We start from the raw sequence: 19614 nt of genomic DNA on the forward strand, positions 1-19614 counted from the left end.
ACATCAGAATCATGGGGGTCCCAGAAGATGAGAGAGAGCAAGATATCGAAAACATACTGAAAGAAATAGTGACAGAAAACTTCCCCCATCTGGTGAAAGAATTGGACTTACAAGTCCAGGAAGCACACAGAACTCCAAATAAAAGGAATGCAAAGAGGACCACACCAAGACAAATCATAATTAAGATTCCAAGAGCAAAGGACAAAGAGAGAATATTAAAAGCAGCAAGAGCTAAGCAGGTGGTTACCTATAAAGGAGCACCTATACGATTGTCAGCTGATTTCTCAACAGAAACCATGCAGGCCAGACGGGAATGGCAAGAAATATTCAAGGTGATGAATAGCAAGAACCTACAGCCAAAAATACTCTACCCAGCAAAGCTATCACTCAGAATCGAAGGTCAGATAAAGAGCTTCACTAATAAAAAAAAGCTAAAGGAGTTCATCACCACCAAACCAGAATTATATGAATTGCTGAAGGGGGTTCTTTCAGAAGAGAAAGTAAATAAAGGTAAAAATTATGAACAACAAATACGTAACTATCAACAAGTGAATCTAAAAACCAAGGAAATTAAAAAAAAAATCTGATGAACAATATTAACTGTTAAATATAATAGAATCAGAGGTATGGAAGGGGAGTGAACTAATGATTCTTGGGGAAAAGGGGAGAGGGGGATGTGGGAAGAGACTGAACATAAACTGTGCACCTATGGATGAGGACAATGGGGGGTGGGGAAAGGGCAGAGGGTGGGGTGGGAAGGGGGGGAAAGGAACACTTGTAATAAAATGAACAATAAAAATTAAAAAAATAAATAAATAAATAAATAAATAAACTAAAAAAAAAAAAAAAAAAGATTAAAAATAGCTACCTGTTATAAGTTTATGTAAAATAAAAGATTTTTATAGCCAAAGAAGAATTTGGTTTATTGCTTTTCAGGGTATAAGGACAGCAAAACTAGTTATTCTTATAAATCATTATTTCTTAATTATGATGATGAAGCAATGAACAAAAATATAATAAATTCAAGACTACATCTTTCATAATGTAATAGAGGACATATTTACTGAGGCAAAAAATTACTACATTTCACTGAATAGTTTCTAAATTTAGGATATAAGTTTAAGATTAGGTTTTCCTTAAGAATTTTATTCCAAGAATGAGTTATTTAATGTGTCTGTTGGCACTGTCAAGATAATCTAAGGTAATTCCATGTAATGCAAGAGGAAAACCTATCTTTTTTTTTTTTTTTTTTTTTTTTTTTTTTTTTTTTTACCCACTAGTGTATTTTATTCCACCAGTATACCATCCCAATTCATCCCAGGGGAAAGTTTTGTTATGCCCAGACTTCGTGATCCCCCAAGGACCACCAGGGAGCCAAGTCCGATCCAATAAACAAAAGAGCCTGCACCATGCTAGCATGGGCCCTTCCCACCAACGCCAGCAGCATGGCGGAAGAGAGCGAATTTCTCCCAGTCCAGGGGTTTTGAGGGCCAGGGATAACTCCGCCCTGCGGGGTGGAGTCGGGAGCTCATCCTTGCCCCGCCCTGCCCTCTCATTCCCCCCTTGTCTAATGTGCCTAGTCAAATCATTGACTCAGCCTACTTCCTTTCAGCATAAACAACAAATACAATTATCAAGACCCTTAGTACCACAGTTCCCATCAGTATTGTCCTCACTGAAGTCCAGTTCCCCTCCTGCAGGCACCAGTTCTCTTCCTGGCCTGTAGTTGCCAGGATCCAGGCCATGCAGCTGGGAGTCATGTAGTCAGGTCTGGGTGCCATCTACTTCAACAGCAGTGGGCGTGCTCAGGATAACAGTGCAGCATCCCTTTGAGTCCTTGGGCAGCAAATTTCTTTACCCACATTGAGTTCCGGGGCTACAGGGTCTGCGGTGGGCACTGGCAGTGCATCTGGAACAAGCAAACTGCAGAGCCTGTAAGGACTTGAGCAAGGAAATGGTTACCATACATGATCCCCTCCCAAAAAGGGGAACCTTGTCCCAGTAAGGGGTACACCTGGCCCTCAAGAGGGCAAAGGACAGGGGGTTGGTCCAATTTTCACCGATTCTAAGACACATTTAGTTAAACCCCCTTCCTCCCGAGTCGCACCTACCTGTCCTAAGGCTAGGGCTATACTCTGAGATACCTTAGCTAACAAGGTGGGGCTGTTATCTGATAGTGGGGTACACCTCAACCTAATCTGAAGTGTCTATAAAAACTAGACCTTAATGCTGGTGGTTTAATCTCTGAAATCCACCTACCAATGCTCTCCTGGGGAGGTTCCCTGGGACCTGAATTCCCAGGGGGGATCCCCTTACCTTGCTTAGCATTTACCTGTGCACAGACAGTACTTTTAGCAACTCTGCCTCACAGAAGTTCAGAAGTTGGTGACACTTAACCTGGTGTCACCGGGCAACTCTGACCTAGAGCCTCTGGGACCAACAGTCTTGTCATCTGAAGGGTCCATCAACCATCTGGTCCTTCAGTGGCTTGCTTCTGTTCAGCCAATTCCTTCTGGCTGCAGTTGGTAACCCTCTTTCCTCTGTGGATGGCACAGTGTCTCCATCAAAGGGCCTGGATTAAGGCCAAAAGTTCTGGAACTGTGCCCAAATGGTGTGGTCCAAGGTGACTACCACTGCCCCTGCATATCAGGTCCCATCCTGAACGTAACTGCTCCCATCCGTGAACAGTACCTTGTCATCTGTTACCTCTGTGCAGTCATGAATGGGTTCTCTCATCATCATCTGGAAGCAGGCCGGCAGGGTTGATGGTCAGAGTCTTATGAATCCAGACATAGGGCTGGTCCAGGAGAAAAGCCTGACCCATCCAGGTTAGCTCCTGGTCCAGAGTCCGCTTATCTGCCTCCTTCCTTCACCAGCAATGCTGTGGTGGCCACTGCCTGGGAGCATGCTGGCCACCCTGCTGCCACAGGGTCCAATCTCTTAGACAGATAGGCAACAGGTCTCTTCCAGGGACCTAGAGTCTGAATGAGAACCCCTTTGGCAATGCCTCTTACCTCACTCACGTAGAGGTGGAAGGGCTCTGCGTCGTCCAGCAAGGCTAGGGTAGCTGCTGAGATGAGAGCCTTCTGTAGCTCCTCAAAGACCCGTTGGGAAAACCTATCTTTTTAACATGACATTAGTGCTTTAAAGTTAAACTAATACAGGGTGGGACTAAAGTAGGTTTACAATTGTTTGTATGGAAAATAATACAATAAATAATAAATAATCATACCCTAGGCCTTTTTTTCCTGAGGCATTAATTTATTAATTTATTAATTTTGTTATTGTGTTGAAATATTATGTCCGATAGAAATGAATGAAACAAGTGGACAGATAGTTTGTGAAAAATAAATGCAAATGACCAGTAATTCTATGAGAATTAAATATGAGTTTTTTGTGTGTTTTTTTAGAGAAGCTATTTCATCTACCAGATTGGCAAGGATTCAATAATTTGATAATACCCAGTGTTGTGTAGGTTATAGAGCAATAAGCCCTCATGAAGTCTTGGCAGAAATGAAAACTAATGTAACCTATTTGGAGGATAATTTGGAAATATATATCAAAACCCAACTTGCACATAAACTTTGATTTAGGAATTCTACTTCTACAGAACTTTAGTCTAGAAATATGCAGAGATATGTATGTGTATAGTCATAATATGGTGGGTTGCCTAGGTCTGAATTCTGATAGTACAGCTTATTACCTTTGTGAAACTGGACAGATTACTTAATTCCTTTATGCCTCATTTTCCTTAAATGTAAAATGTTAATAATAATGGCATCCAACTCATAGTGTTAACATTCTGTGAATAAATATAGAATGTATGGAATATTCCTTGGCACACGGTACAGTTTATGTAGTATTTTTTCTTTTATTACTATTTACATTAAGGATTGTAAGCACAATACTTGGGTTTTTCAGGGGCCTTTAGAAATATTTGATATCTGAAATTCTTTTGTTAGTTCAATGATATGAAAAGAATACTGCTATAAGGTATAATATGTCACTTCATTAGTTATTAATTCAGAATTCACAAAAATACTTCAAATAATTCATAGGTTAAATTCTCTCACTTTTAATATTAGCATATGAATGAGGGTTTCTGAGAAATTACTTTTTAATATATATGATATTATTTGAATAGAGGCAAAGGACTATAAAGATCTCAAACAGTCTTTTTATTTGAACAAAACACTGAAAACACCTTAAATATTCATTAATCAAGATTTGGTTAAATGAATTTTGACATATCCATAATTTTCCCATTATGCAGATTTTAAATAAAATAAGATAGTATGTTTATATGTATGCTTATATGGAAAGATATCTAATATGTATGCTTATGTGGAAAGATATCTAAAGTATATGATAAAGAGTAAAAACAAGTTATAGAATAATATTTATGGTATGAGTCTATTAATAAAAAATGGCACATATAGGTATGTTTGTATATACATAGACTATTTCTTGAAATGGAGGAGAATAGTTGGGGTAAATAGGGCAGCATGTTGGGGCAAATATTAATAATGTTAAATAAATGTGCTTTTACTTCTCATCTCTTTGAATTCTTTTATTAGCATGACTTTCTCCAGAATATTACGTATTCATTTATTTTTTTTATTGTGTCAGTTCCTTTTACTAAGCCTTTGTTTCTGAGTCACTGGCTTTAAGTAGTTTTAGAGAAGTCTCCCAAAAGCTCTATTAGAAAATGCTAATATTTCATTGAATGTGCTTACCTGTATCCTACATTTTTCCTTAGCTCATTTAAGAGCTCTAATGTGTTAATATCAAATAGTATTAAGAAAAACTTCAGAAACATTTCCCTTTTTGTTTTGCATTCCTTTATGTTTGTTTAAGAGGTCAGTGACCACCGGTCCATAGTGAAAGGTTATGTTAGTTTGGAAGTGAGGATCATTAATATTTGTGACTACTGGGGAATTTTTCTATAAATAGGAGTCATACTGGCAGTCTCCCAGACTGCTGATAAGTAGTGACTATGAAACAGATAAATTGGACCACATTTCTCTTGGACTCTTCACAATTCTTGGCTAGATGTCAGATGCTGTGAATGATTAATTGATATCTTTGTTGAGTGAGTGAGTGAATGAAGACTGTTTTATGGAGAAATTTCAGGGAGTTTCTGAATAATGGATCTTATGTCTGGCTTCATATTATGATTTCTTAGGGAGCTTTAGAAAATGCTGATACCTGGGACCCAACCCAAAACAACTAAATCATATTTACTGAGGGTAAGATCAGGCACTGGAATTTTTGGTAAGCTTTCCACGTGATTTTAATGTGCACACAGGATTGAAAATCTCTGCCATAAGCCCACTAAAATTGTAGAGGTGTGTGTGTTACTTTCTTGGGGGAAGTTCATGTAAATTTTTAGAGGGCTTCATGACCCAAAATGACAAAGGACTAATACTTGAATATCAATCCATTTCTAATGAACTTACATTCCTCAAATTTTATAGAATTATTGGGGAAAACTAGCCTTTTTACAATAGACTAACTAGCTGACACCTTTATAATTTTTCTTTTTCTTAGGTTCTTCAGTGTAACATACAAATTATTTTCATTATCAGAAACTTACTCATAAATTTAATAATTTATGTTCTTGGTTTTTGTTTAGTGTATCATAGAGTTTTCTCAAATAAATATAAGAGATTCTGAGATTATTATCCAACTAGTATCTTTATCCAAAACAGGATTATACAGTTTTGCTGCCTGCCCTTTTTCAGGCTTGATGAAAATCTAGTGATATGAGAGTAAGTGACAAAGTTATTGCATTTGCCCATCTAAATATGTGCCACTGAGCATTTTACTGTACTTTTATTAAGTATCTATCAATTATATATGGGATACACACACACACACACACACACACACACACACACACACACATTGTCCCAAAAATGTATACACACTTTTAAAAAATATGTATTTTTATTGATTTCAGTGCGGGAGAGGAAGAGAGTTAGAAACATCAATGATAAGAGAGAATCATTGATCAGATGCCTCCTGCATGTTCCACATTGCGGATTAAGCTTGCAACCGGGGCATATGCTCTGATCAGGGATCGAACCATGACCTTCTGGTTGATAGGTCGACCCTCAACCACTGAGCCACCCCAGGCGGGCTACACACTTTTTATTGAAACACAGCCATGCTCATTCATTTGCCTGTGGTCCACAGGTAATCTGCTACAATGGCACAGTTAAGCAATTGTGACAGAGACCATGTGTAGTATTCTCATTACTTCCCACTGCTACTTGTTGCAGTACAGATCATAGTTGACACAGTTATAACTCAACAGCACTTTGAGTGCCACACATACTGCTGCCCATGATCATTTTATTTACTTTTTAATATTAGTCCATGCCTATTAAGTCAAAACAAGAAAAGAAAATGGATTTTGAATGTCATACTACTAAGTCACAGTGGAGTATGGATTATTTCGTTATTGAATTTGATGGTAAAGCATTGTGTTTATTTTGCAGTGACACCCTGGCTGTGCTAAAGTAATGCAATATATGCTTACATTACCAAATACACATGCCATTCAATATTACCAGCTCAGAGAACAGTGCTAGTCAGAAAACTTAGAGGACTTAAAATGGAATACCTCATTACAGCAGACTTTCTTTAGAAAAATAGAATATGTAAATGAGAATGCAACCAAAATAAGTTTCTGGGTGGTTCATTTGTTAGCCAAGTAAGCCATTTACCAATGATGAATTAATTAAGTAATGCTTCATTTAAGTACTGAAGAAATATGTCCAGTGAAAATAAACGTGTTGTAACAATTAGTTTTTCAGTGAGAATATTTGCTTGAAGAGCTGAGACATTGACAGCTACATCATTAGTTGATTAAAAAAAACAACTCACATAATTTCATGTGCTTTCCCCTCTTGGTGAGTCAGCAGGTGTGATCAAAAAGTGCTCAGCTGTTGTTTATTTGAAGAGTCAGTGTCTAGTTTTAAGTGACTGAAGACTTACTCTCTGTGAATAGCCTGAATGGGTCAACTACAGATAAGAATATTTTTGAGCCGAAACCGGTTTGGCTCAAAGGATAGAGCGTCGGCTTGGGGACTGAAGGGTCCCGGGTTCTATTCTGGTCAAGGACATGTGCCTTGGTTGTGGGCACATCCCTAGTGGGGGGCGTGCGGGAGGCAGCTGGTCGATGACTCTCTCTCGTCGATGTTTCTGACTCTCTATCTCTCTCCCTTCCTCTCTGTACAAAATCAACAAAATAAAATAAAAAAAAAGAATATTTTTGAGGAAGTTAAGACAACACTAATCAGTATAAACTGAAGTTGAATCTTTTAAGATGTGTAACAAATGATGGTATTAAAAATATGTGTGAATCTGAAAGAGGCTTAGGTGAACACATTTACAAAGCATATGAAAATGTTAACAGTCTTAATCCTATGGTTATTCATTATATTATTCATCATTGGGTACTTTGTGAAAAATATTTGAATCTAACCATATGTTATTGAATCAATCATGTCATCAATGACCTTCATTTGCTCTTGTGGACTTTACCATCATCTATTACATGATTTTTTTTTTTTTATTAGAAATTGAAACTGAAAATCTTGACTTGCCCTATCACATAAAACTTTGATGATTTAGAAGTGGAAAGTTTTATTGGTTTTTTTCCCCCCTCCCTTTGGTTTGTTTGTTTATTTTTAGTTCAGATCCCAGATTGAAATCTTTCTAAATAATCAAAATTTCCCTCAATTGTTGTTATTGAAAATTGAATTCTCAAAGTTTTGAATATTAGCTTGTGCTAAAGACTTGATAATTTTCCTATTGAATTCAATCTAAAATTACAAGCTAATTTAGTGCTTATATGCAGAACTTACACTGCAGTAAAGTCATTTAGATGACAACTAATGTTATTTGAATCCCAGGAAACATCAGGTTGTTCTATATACTTCCTGTGCAGTCCAACATTTAAACACAAAGCAAGATCACTATTCTTACAAAATTTGTAGCTGATGACTTTTCTGAGTTCAAGCTATGTTTCTAGCAGCATATTTTGGAACTTGGTGCAGATATTTCAACATTTCAAAATCCACTTACTTGTGCAATTGAGGAGTTCCCACCTAACTTTAGAAGTGATAAATGTTCATTATAGTGACATGCTGAAAAGCATGTAATATAATTTTATAAATGCCAGCTAAGCAATAAATATACTCAATTGAAATCATATGCTTATGGATTGATAATGATATTTTGCAACACTTACCTCTTTGAAAAGATATTTTCAAAGATCAAATACATAAAATCTCATTATATATCTGCTTTAACAAGTGAACTTTGTAGCTGATTTTGATGATAAGCACTAGCTTTGAATTTCAATGAAGGTAAACATTATCACCCTAAAAGTATTTCTAGTCTCAGAGTAGACTGTTACTATGATAAATTATGCTCAATTATCATTATTATTATATTTTGAATTTGTCAATAAAATATTTGTGGGTACTTTTTCTTTTTCTTATATTAATATCTATATAAGATGCCTTGATTTTGGTCTCTTGGTGGAAAAGCCTAAAATACTTTACTCTCCAGAGCTTTATAGAAACTGTTTGCTGACTGTTGTGGTAATGGCACCGATTTAAACTGTCTGAATCAACCTTCTCAATTGTTGGCATGACAAATACTGCAATACTCTCATCATGTCTTAAGACGGGCCTTGGTTTTATCAAGTCTGTTTTTGCCTGTTTTCACAGTCTTAGCTCAAGCTTGTTTTTTGGGTGAATTATATGCAATTATGTGAGACTATTTTAGGGAATACTTTTTGAAAGAGTGAGTTGGAAAGATTTGGAAATATGAAAAATATTAGAAGCAGATGATATATTAGGAGAGATTGGTTGAGGGGAACAAAGAGGTTACATAGAATATAGGTGGATTTGTCAGATTGCTGGTGGCTATCTTTAACAAAAACTTTTGCATGGTTGATTAGAGGTCACCTTCTGTTTAATTTTGAGAAAAACTAATACATATTTGTGCATTGGTATAGAAGGTTATACATAAATTGCTATGAGACTAATAAAAAAGGTTTATTCCATTTATGTTGCAGTAATAAAGATGTCAGGAAATTACTTCAGGCAACTGCCACCTTATTCCATTTCTTTTTTTATTAACCAAATATCACAATATGACAGTATTGGAAACTTATAATTTATAATTTTTCAAGAGGTTGGGTCTCTGTAAGAGTTCTGTAAGATATAGATGATGATATCTAGTGGTTTGGGAATACAAAAGTGTTGTATAAGTACTGAAAACTTGTTGTTATCCATAGTAATTATTTTAGGTTTTTCAATCTTTACAGTCAAATCCTTCAAAACTAATTAATACATGCAGATAATAAAACTCTGAAATATCTTACAGAAGGGTATACAATGAAAATCAAGCTCTTTTTTTTTATAGACCCCATTTGTAGTTTCCAGTGTTAATTCATTTAAAAATGTATGTATCTTTTCAGTATGTATATATAAGTACTACATGTATATAAATTGTTTACTCAAGTGGGGTTATTCTGTGCAGTCTTTTACCTTGTTCTCTTAACATTTATGAACTCTCAATAGGGTACAGTGTTCTACTGCTTTCATGTAACATGATTATTGAATTTAGTTTTTTATTGATGGACATTAATTATTTCCCAGTTTGTTAATATTGCAAGGGGTGGAAACAGGTTTTATGGAGACTGAAGCTTACAAAATTTTTTTTTTTGGGGGAGGGGACTAGAACAAAACTAAACTAAATGTAAATTAAGTACAGACCCTTGGAAGGTATCTTGCTAGTGAGGTGCCTGAAGGTTATGTGTCATTAGTGTTATAGTAAGTTCACCTTTGTTTATTGCAATTACAAGTAGTGCCACAATAAACATCCCTGTGATTACATCTTTTTTACTCATTGAAGCATATTATTTTGGATAAATTTTATGAGGTGGAATTAATAAAATGGACTCTAGACCGCAGCCATGTACCTGGATTGCATGTTGGATCCCCTCCCCAGCTGGGAGGCAACCAACCTATATGTCTCTCTCACAATGATCTGTCTCTCTCTCTCTCTCTCTCTCTCTCTCTCCCTCCCTCCCTCCTCCCTGCTTCCACTCTATAAAAATAAATGGAAAACATCCTTGGGTGAGGATTAACAAAAAACAAAATAGTCTGCTATGTACCATCCAATAAGGTAGCCACTACCCACATGTGTCCGTCCAGCCCTTAAAATGAGGCAACTGCAACCAAGGGACTGAAATTTTACTTTAATTTAAATTAAATAACATTTGGCTACTGTTTTGGACATCACAACCTTAAATGTCTGAGTGTGTGTGTGTGTGTATATATATGAAGTGAATGTAATTAAAGTATGGATTGATATGAGGAAATTGTCCATTCTAGGTTGAAAACTTTAGCAGAGGAACTTATGCAGACACAGCAAATGCTATTAAACAAAGAGGAGGCTGTCCTGGAGCTGGAGAAAAGAATTGAGGAATCTTCTAAGACCTATGAAAAGAAGTCTGAGTAAGTAAAACAGAAATAACTTGAAGGAAGAAAGTGTAATTGATAAAATTTTACTAAATACTTCTTTTATGTGTATTATGGATTTAAAATTTCTAGAAGCTGAAATTTCATTTTAAGTATAAAACTTAGATATATAGGACTCTAGAAAAATAGCATGTGTTTGTTAATATAGTGTACAGATTATATATCTTAATATTCTATATTAAACACTTTTCTGAAAAATCCTGTTAAAAGTTATCTTTACTTTCCCTCATCACTGGCCACAGGATTCATTGTGAATTCCTTGTTAAGAAAATGGTGGGCCAGTTATGTGTAGAAATTGGCTTCTACTATGTTAGAAGGAAGAAACATATTAAAAAATAGAAGTCTGCTTCACCTATAAAAATCTATAAAAAAAAATAGCAGTCTGCTTCACCATTGTTTTTCTTGCAGATTTCTGGATCTGTGAATGTTTTTCTGAAACCTCTGATTTTACTTGTCTTGTTAAAGTCTGCTTTTAATTTTTGTGTAAATTGTGTTTTCTACTGTTTTAAGTAGATTTTGAAAAGATTTTAAATGCTAATTTGACTTTGGCAATGATTTGCATCTCTAACAGGGATTAGTTTCCTTCATGTGACTGGCCCAAGTAGAGTTCTTTATGATATACTCTCACGTACTCAAGGAAATTGTGATGTGTAGGATTTCTCTCTTTGGTCTATGCTTGCTCTTATTTTCACAACTTTCAAATATTTACTTTTCTCAAATGCCTGATCTCCTTATCTCTCCCACTGAAGTCAAAGAATATCTCTCCTACATTATAAAAAGAGTTAGAATGATCAGGTGGCAATTCTTATTTTCTGGGACTAGAGATCCAAATCCATCACATTTGTTCCCATTCTCTTTTCTTACTTCCATAGAGGAACAGATCCTAATTCTAAGTCTGTTTCTTATGTCTGTCTCTCGTATCCCATCATCACTTACTTCCTTAGAAAATTTGAATTATTTTATATATTATGTCCACCTTTTTCTCTCGACAAGATCCTGTATCACTTTTTAAGTATGATTGTCTTTAAACAATGTTTTTATTGATTTTAGAGAGAGAAGAAAGGAGAGGGGGAGAGAGATAGAAATATCAGTGAGGAAGAAATATGAATCAGGTACCTCCTGTACTCCCCATACTGGAGATCAAGCCAGGCTGGGCCCTGACTGAGACTTGAACTGGTGACCTTTGGGTACATGGGATGATGCTCAGCCAACTGAGCCACACTGGTTAGGGCTTTGCTTAGGTCTTGATCCTAAAAATAATCTTTATCTCTCTGCCCACTCCAGATAATTCTTTTTAAATTTTCATAGTTCCTCTGTCTTTGCTTTCCGTTTTTTTTTAGTCAAACTTGTTCTAAGAGTGATTATGCATAAGGATTTTCTCAACTCCCACTTAGTTTTCAACCTTCAGATATCTGGCTTCTTCCCATCACTACTGAAATAGGTATGTGTAAGATCACTAATGATCTCTACATTCTAAATTTAGCAACTGTTTTATTTGATCTCACGGTATCTTACTTTATTGACTTTGTTTCTTCTTTCCTTTTTTAAAAATATATATTTTTATTTTAGAGTGGAAGGGAGAAGAAGAGATATATATAGAGAGATAGAAACATCAATGATGAGAGAGAACCATTGATCGGCTGCAACCTGGGCATATGCCTTTGACCAGAATCAAATCTGGAACCCTTAAGTCCACTGGCTGATGCTCTATCCACTGAGCCAAACCGGCTAGGGCTATGTTTCTTCTTTCAATTGGCCTTTGGGACCCAATATGCCAGATCTTACTCCTCTCTTTCTGGCCACTCTTTCTTTATAAACCTATTTTCCTCCACTCAGCCAATCCATTTTGGAGTTACTAAAGGCATGGCCCTAGGTTATGCCTGCCACTCACCTCCTGAACTCTATCTCTGGGTGATCACCTAAAGATGATGCACATTTATTACTTCCAGATTTCTCCTCTGAACTGCCTGCCCATGCAGTCATTTGCCTACTTGACAAGCCTCCTTGGGTGTCTTAAAAATACCCTAAATTTTCTGTGTCCGAGACTGAATTAAAAATTTCAAACCAACCCAATTCAATCCAATACTCTTAGTATTGCTTATTTCAGTGAATAGCAGCACCATCCATCCTATTATACAGCTCAGCATTGTAGGAGCCTGCACCTCTCATTTATAGGATGACTATTATTACTATTATTATATCATATTGGAGTCACTGAGCCTTTCAGAGGTGAGAATAGAAATTTAAGTTACTCTGTGCATTCCTTCAATCTGAAAAATTTCAGTTTTGTATAACTAAATCTTTTATTTGGATTATAAAAATAAAATCTATCAACCATTGCTAATATTACATTCAAAATAGAATTATCTTTTGCTTTTTTCTATTTACAAATAAATTTCTTCCCATGTGTACAGAAGACAAAGTAGCTCTACTTTTTACAGCTTATAAATGAACACATTGTAAATGACTCCTGTTTTAAAATTTAGTGGTTATAAAGAAAAACAATAAGGTAGCTGACCCTCTCACTAGCATGTATGGCCATATATTGTTGAAAGAGGCAATCTTCAGGTGTTATCTTAATCTAGAAGTTGTGGGTTTCTTTGAATTTTTTTGGTATGCTTTCTTGACTCAAATCCTTGATTTTGACTCTCTTTATCTACATAATCAGTGTGATCATGTTCCTTCACCTATTTATATTTATCAGGAGATGAGAATGGGAGTAGAGAAGAGGGGGCTTAAAAGTAAAGGGTAGTGGATATATGGGAAATAGCATTTCTTGAGTTCTTACTCTGTTCTACACATTCTATTGGATGCTTTATATATAGTAAGCCAATGAATGTTTATTTGCCTTCTGTATAATTGCTCGTATTTTAACTTGAGGAGAATTTAGATAATTTAGAACCACATGCCTAATAAGTAGTAGAAAACACATGAGTCCCTGACTCCAAAGTTTCTATCTTTTTTTATCACAGCATTTGCTTGATCTTATGATTTTAATAGTGCTCTTAGGAGAATAAATTAGAAGGGATAATTATGTCAGGCAATTCAGACGATGAGTCTTATTTAACCCAGGTTCTATTAGCCCTTCTTTACCACAGGGATTTTATTGCTAGTTTCAATAAAAAAGAATCTTAAAAATGTTAAGAATATTTACATAACGAAATAGTCATTGTAGAATCTCATTAATTTAGATTTTACTAGGGTTGAAATTTGTCTTTGAATAACATGTTAAAGTATTTTGCTAAACAAATAGTCTTCAGGGATTCTGGGGAAATATTTGATTTCTCAATTTTGTTTCCTTTTTGTGTGTGTATATGTGTATATATCTACATATATTTAAGTACACTTACATAATTAAAATCAATTTTTATTCAGTTTTAAAAGTAGATTTAGAATTATTTTTACTCTGTCACACAGTAGCTTCATTACAATGCTACTTGAAAATAACAAAAACAATAAAACTACCTTCTCTCGCAAATACTATTTACATTCTTAAATTAATGGAATCATACTGAATTTTGTGCTTAATAGAAATACCATTATTGGATCTATCATATTAATATAATATAATAAAGAACTAAAGTTAAAACCTACAAATTTGGATTTAAGTAATTATCTTTAAAACATCTTATAATAATAGTGACAAAATAAGTTATATAAGAAATCATTTGATAGTTTTGATTCCTATAATTGAGTAATATAAAGTGAAAAGTAAACTTAGAGAATGATTTTCATATAACATGAAATTCACACAAGTGCAGAATTTTAGCTCTTATAAATCAAGTAGCCCTCAACTGAAATGTTGCAAATTTTATCTAAAAAAATAAGGTAAAGAGAGTAAAGCTAACCACTGGAAATGGTATGATTTTAATATAACATAAAGCATCACTCTAGTGTACATATCTTTACTTATCACTTTAAGAGTATGTTTACTCAACTGGAAATAATATAAATCTTCACTTGATTTATGATCCTTGACTACTGTACTAGAAAATAGTTTATGGGACAATATACCAAGCATATGTCTTTTATGACTCAATGACATAAAGAGCTAGAACATTACTATTGGCTTTAGTGCTTGGTTTTAGTTTCAAAAAGAGAATGATTAATTCTGTACCAATATCACCTAGTACTTAAAAATACTTTCTACATCATAAAATCATAACTCCTGGAGCCATGCAGGATCTTAAGAGAGCTTTTGATTCATAATTGTCTTTAAAATTATATGATATCTGTAGCCCAGAAGTTTTAAGGGACTTGCAAAATGCCACAACTAGCCTGTAGGGAAGGTAAGAATTGAACCATCTAAAATATTGTTCTAGTCTGCAAATTCAGGGTACTTTTAACTTGGACTCAGCACTTTAAAATGACTTTTATTACCAAAAAATGTGCTATGTAAATAGGAAATTAATTCAATAATATTTATTGCATGTCTGCTAAGTGCTGTGAATACAATGAAAGGTAAGACATATATGGCTACATGTCTCATGAAGCTTATACTTTTGTGGAATGCACCAATACAACACAAAAAATTAACAGTTGTGATAATTGCTGTGAAACAGGTAGTTCTGATAGAATAGAGGAGCACTTACTTAAGATAGGTGTCCAGGGGTCTCCTGGGATATGGCATCTTAGCTGAGACTGAAAGACAGAAGGTGCCATCCCCATGAAGAGGAGTTTGAGATACCGAGAAGTAGCACATGCATAGGTTCTGATTCCTTCTGTTTTTTAAATTTACTTTATGGTTTCTTATGCATTATTTAATCATGAACTTACTATAAGTTTCTTCTTATTAAAATTTACACATAATTGTTTGCTCAATGGTGTTATAAGCATATAAAATAATTGTTTAATGTATTGTATAGTGATTACAGCAATACTTTAAAGAAAACTATTGAACAAAAGCAAGATGTTAAAGTATGTGAAATTGTCATTGTACATAGAGCTTAATGGGATTAATTGGAAGGAGCTAGTATTGCGCATTGACTTCATTATAAGACATGAAAATTGACCATAGCAATATAATAGGGCATATGATGCCCCTGCAAATCTCATTGCTTTTAAAAACCACTAAAATAAAAACCAAGAAATTTATATTTTAACCTAATTCTTGATAGTAGGATAGTATCTCAGATTTCTGATTATAATTGGTACAATGTAGTAGATACTTAGAACTTCTGAAGGAGAATTAAGAAGGCCTGTCCTTAAAACAGATTATTTAGGAACCCAGGGCATATGAGACGACAAAAACCTCACCTTACCAGAGGAAGCATGATGACAGCAACAGTGATATATATTTTCAATTAAATATTTAATTTGGGATAATTATAGATTGCTGTCTATGTATATGACTTAATAGAGGTCCCATGTACTTTATATTCACTTTGCCCCTATGGAAGCATTTTGGAAAAGTATAATTTAATATTATAATTGTAGATATTGAGCCGAAACCGGTTTGGCTCAGTGGATAGAGTATCGGCCTGCGGACTGAAAGGTCCCAGGTTCGATTCCGGTCAAGGGCATGTTCCCTGGTTGCTGGCACATCCCCAGTAGGGGGTGTGCAAGAGGCAGCTGATCGATGTTTCTCTCTCATCAATGTTTCTAACTCTCTATCCCTCTCTCTTCCTCTCTGTAAAAAACCAATAAAATATATTAAAAAAAATAATTGTAGATATTGACTTTGATACAGTCATGACTTGAAATGTTTTCATCACTGCAAGGATTCCCTCATATACTTTTCTAGCTACACTGTTTTCCACCCCCTTCTAAGTCCCTAGCATCCTTTCATCTTAGCTCCATTTCTACAGTTTTGTCTTTTCAAGAATGTTATATACAAAATTTTCACTGAATGTAACCTTTTTACATGAATCAATTCTCTACCTTTTTGTTGGGCTAATCTCCTGAAATTCATTGCAATATAATTGAGGAGATTTCAGCTTTCTTTAGAGCAAGCATCACTGAGGTTGCTTTCTATTCAGTTTGATTGGAATTGAGTTTCAGAATATCAATCAACATCATATTTATAAATAAAACTCTCTTACCGTGAGTTCCTACTACCTTCCATTACTTACCTAGTTTATGCTGATCCTTTTAAATTCTCTTTGAAGAAGTTAACTTTCTGACCTTATTCTCCAACTTACATATAAATAACTTACTTTTAGTAGTGCATGGCATAGTTCTTTAAGATATTATTATACTATCTATGACTGTTTCCAAAGGTGTTCCCCACTACCTGGGTGTTCTTCTGTGTGTGTGGCTTAAATGGTGAGTGAGTTTGAAATTTCCATTAGGGGCAACATCCAAGGGGTAAAAAGTCACAATAAGGCACCATGTGGCTATGTAGTTCTCCAAAGGAGGGATTGGAAAGTCTTTTGTTTTTATAGTGATGACATTGGAAAGATTTGGGGACTTACGCTCATTCCCTTATTTACAGCTCAGCCCTCAGTGTTGGTTAGAACTGCTTTCCCCAACTCTGAACACACACTTCTCCCAGTATACAAACAACATGGTCCCAGGCTGTCATCTTGATTTGATTTATTTTATGCTAGGCACAGATTTGATCCTAGCTATATTCCATGTGAGATATAAAGTACATTTAAGATTCTTCTTCAGTTACGTTAATTCATTTTAGGCCCTACGCTTCTGGACTTAAGTGTCTGTACTTTGTGAGGTAGATGGTTTAGCTGTAAAATAAAGTGAATGCTATAGATCGTAATATACTTGAAAGTATCTTGAATTTGATTTGAGCTTCCAAATATTTTCTTCCATTTTGTTAATGCTATTCCTGTGATTGCTCAAAATCTATTTAGTTTCCTAATTCTTCTGATTCTGTAGGATTCATAAAGATGAAAACAAAAGCATATATAAGATTTCTTTATATATATATATATATAAGGTTTCTTTAAAGTCTGCATTTCTTAAAGAAGTCAATACTTAATGTGTTCTTTTTTAGTATTGTGCTGCTGATAAGCCAAAAACAGACACTTGAAGAGCTGAAACAGTCTGTGCAGCAGCTGAGGTGCACTGAGGCAAAGTTTACAGCACAGAAAGAATTACTAGAGCAAAAAGTGCAAGAAAATGAGGGAAAAGAGCCACCTCCGGTAATAAATTATGAAGAAGATGCACGATCAGTTACATCTATGGTAAGACAAAAAGTAATCAAACAAGAAACCAGAAGAGTGGTATGTAGGTAATAAGTGAATACAAAAGTCAATTCTCATTCTATAACAAATTGTTGCTCTTGTTAATATGCAGGTCCTATTAAACTTGTTTATAAATGCAAAGTAGACTTGTCAGTCACCTTCAGGTCACCTGGTGAGCACTATCAGGAACCACCTGTAGAGTCAGAGGAAAAAGCTCTTCTCTTGCCTTCAGAACTGAAAACAAAGACTGCAGTTGTTTTTATTCCTGGGAGACAGCAGGAAGGTAGGGTGTTATTCTTAAGATAGAAGTAAGAAATAAGGAGAAAGCTATTTATTAATTTTTTTCTTAACAGTAGAATATTATTTATCTGAGATGTGTTTATTGTTTTCACAATAAGATTTTTTTTCTTACAAATATCCTTAAACTACAATAAACACATTTAAATCCACCAACAAGAAATTATTTTAGTTTTATTAACTGTTTAAGAATACCTAGTACAATATACTTTCCCTGTCTCCCTTTATTTCTTCATTCCTTTCTTCTTTCATCTTATGTTGGTGGTTCTCACCAAGGAGCAGTTTTACTCCCCGCTCTATCCCCACCCCTGCCCCAGGAGACATTTGTCAATTTTTAAATTTATTTATTTTTAAATTGAATTTGAGTTTCACAGTTAGTAATTGCTATTGTTATCTAGTGTGTAGAGTCTGGTGATGCTACTAAACATTCTACAGTGCACAGGACAGCCCCTCTTCACAGACCCAACAAAAATTAACCCAAAATGTCAATAGTGGCAAGGGTGAAAAAGCCTGAGCTATGTCCTTGGCTTTGTCTGTGGATAGTTGGTGCAGTCCATATAAAGAACCATCATAGGTAATAATGCTATCCTATCTAATAAAAGAATAACATGCAAATTGACTGTCACTCTAACACACAAGATGGCTGTGCCCATGTGGACACAAGATGGTCACCACAGGATGGCCAGCAGGGGAGGGCAGTTGGGAGGGACCAGACCTGCAAGGGAGGGCAGCTGGGGGCAATCAAGCCTGCAGGGAAGGACAGTTAGGGGTGACCAGGACCGCAGAGGAGGAAAGTTGGAGGTGACTGGGCCTGCAGAGAAGGGCAATTGGAGGGGACCCAGGCCTGCAGGAGAGAGCAGTGGGGGTGGGGTGGGGTGGGGTGAGGGACACCAGGCCTGCAGGGGAGGGCAGTTAGGGGTGACCAGGCCTACAAGGGAGGGTAGTTAGGGGCAAACAGTCTGGCAGGGGAGCAGTTAGGCATCAATCAGGCTGGCAGGAAGAAGTGGTTGGGGCAATCACGAAGGCAAGCAGGCAAGCAGTTGGGAGCCAGCAGTCCTGGATTGTGAGAGGGATGTCCCATATTGGAGAGGGTACAAGCTGGGCTGAGGGACACACCCCTGTGCACGAATTTTGTGCATCGGGCCTCTAGTCTATACTAATAAAAGAGTAATATGCTAATTAGATCGGGGGACCTTCTGAGACCTTCTGGATGTCCTTCTGGGTAAAGCCGTTAACTTGGCTGGCCTGCAAACCACCCCCTTATGGCCAACAGCCCCTCGCCCAGGTGGCGAAGAATGCCTTCAGAACTGTACCACTGGAAAGCAACAGGACCCGGGTTGTGCATTTTTATAGCTATTCCCAGGTGTGTAATCAGGGTTAGGATTATATAGTCAGGTTAATAGCGTAAATGTAGTGATTTTTAATATATATATATTTTTATTGATTTCAGAGAGGAAAGGAGAGGAAAAGAGAGAGAGAGAAAAACATCAATGATGAGAGAGAATCATTGATTGTTTGCCTCCTGCAAGCTCCCAACTGGGGATCGAGCCCGCAACCTGGATATGTGCCCTGACCAGGAATCAAACCATAGTTCATAGGTCGATGCTCAA

The 19614-nt window shown here is 35.8% G+C and overlaps 1 protein-coding gene across 10 annotated transcripts in view; it reads left to right on the forward strand.

Annotated features, from left to right (window-relative positions):
* FER (FER tyrosine kinase) overlaps window positions 1-19614 on the forward strand; it is a 241552-nt gene that overhangs the window by 62719 nt on the left and 159219 nt on the right. For all 10 annotated transcript variants that reach the window (XM_084881045.1, XM_084881048.1, XM_084881047.1 and 7 more), the window contains 2 exons: window positions 10419-10541; window positions 17518-17707. In XM_084881045.1, coding sequence (XP_084737171.1) covers window positions 10419-10541; window positions 17518-17707 — 313 coding nt within the window. The remainder of the gene's footprint in view (window positions 1-10418; window positions 10542-17517; window positions 17708-19614) is intronic.

Source organism: Pipistrellus hanaki (assembly GCF_964339955.1).
Source record: "Pipistrellus hanaki genome assembly, chromosome: 4".
Taxonomy (NCBI): domain Eukaryota; kingdom Metazoa; phylum Chordata; class Mammalia; order Chiroptera; family Vespertilionidae; genus Pipistrellus; species Pipistrellus hanaki.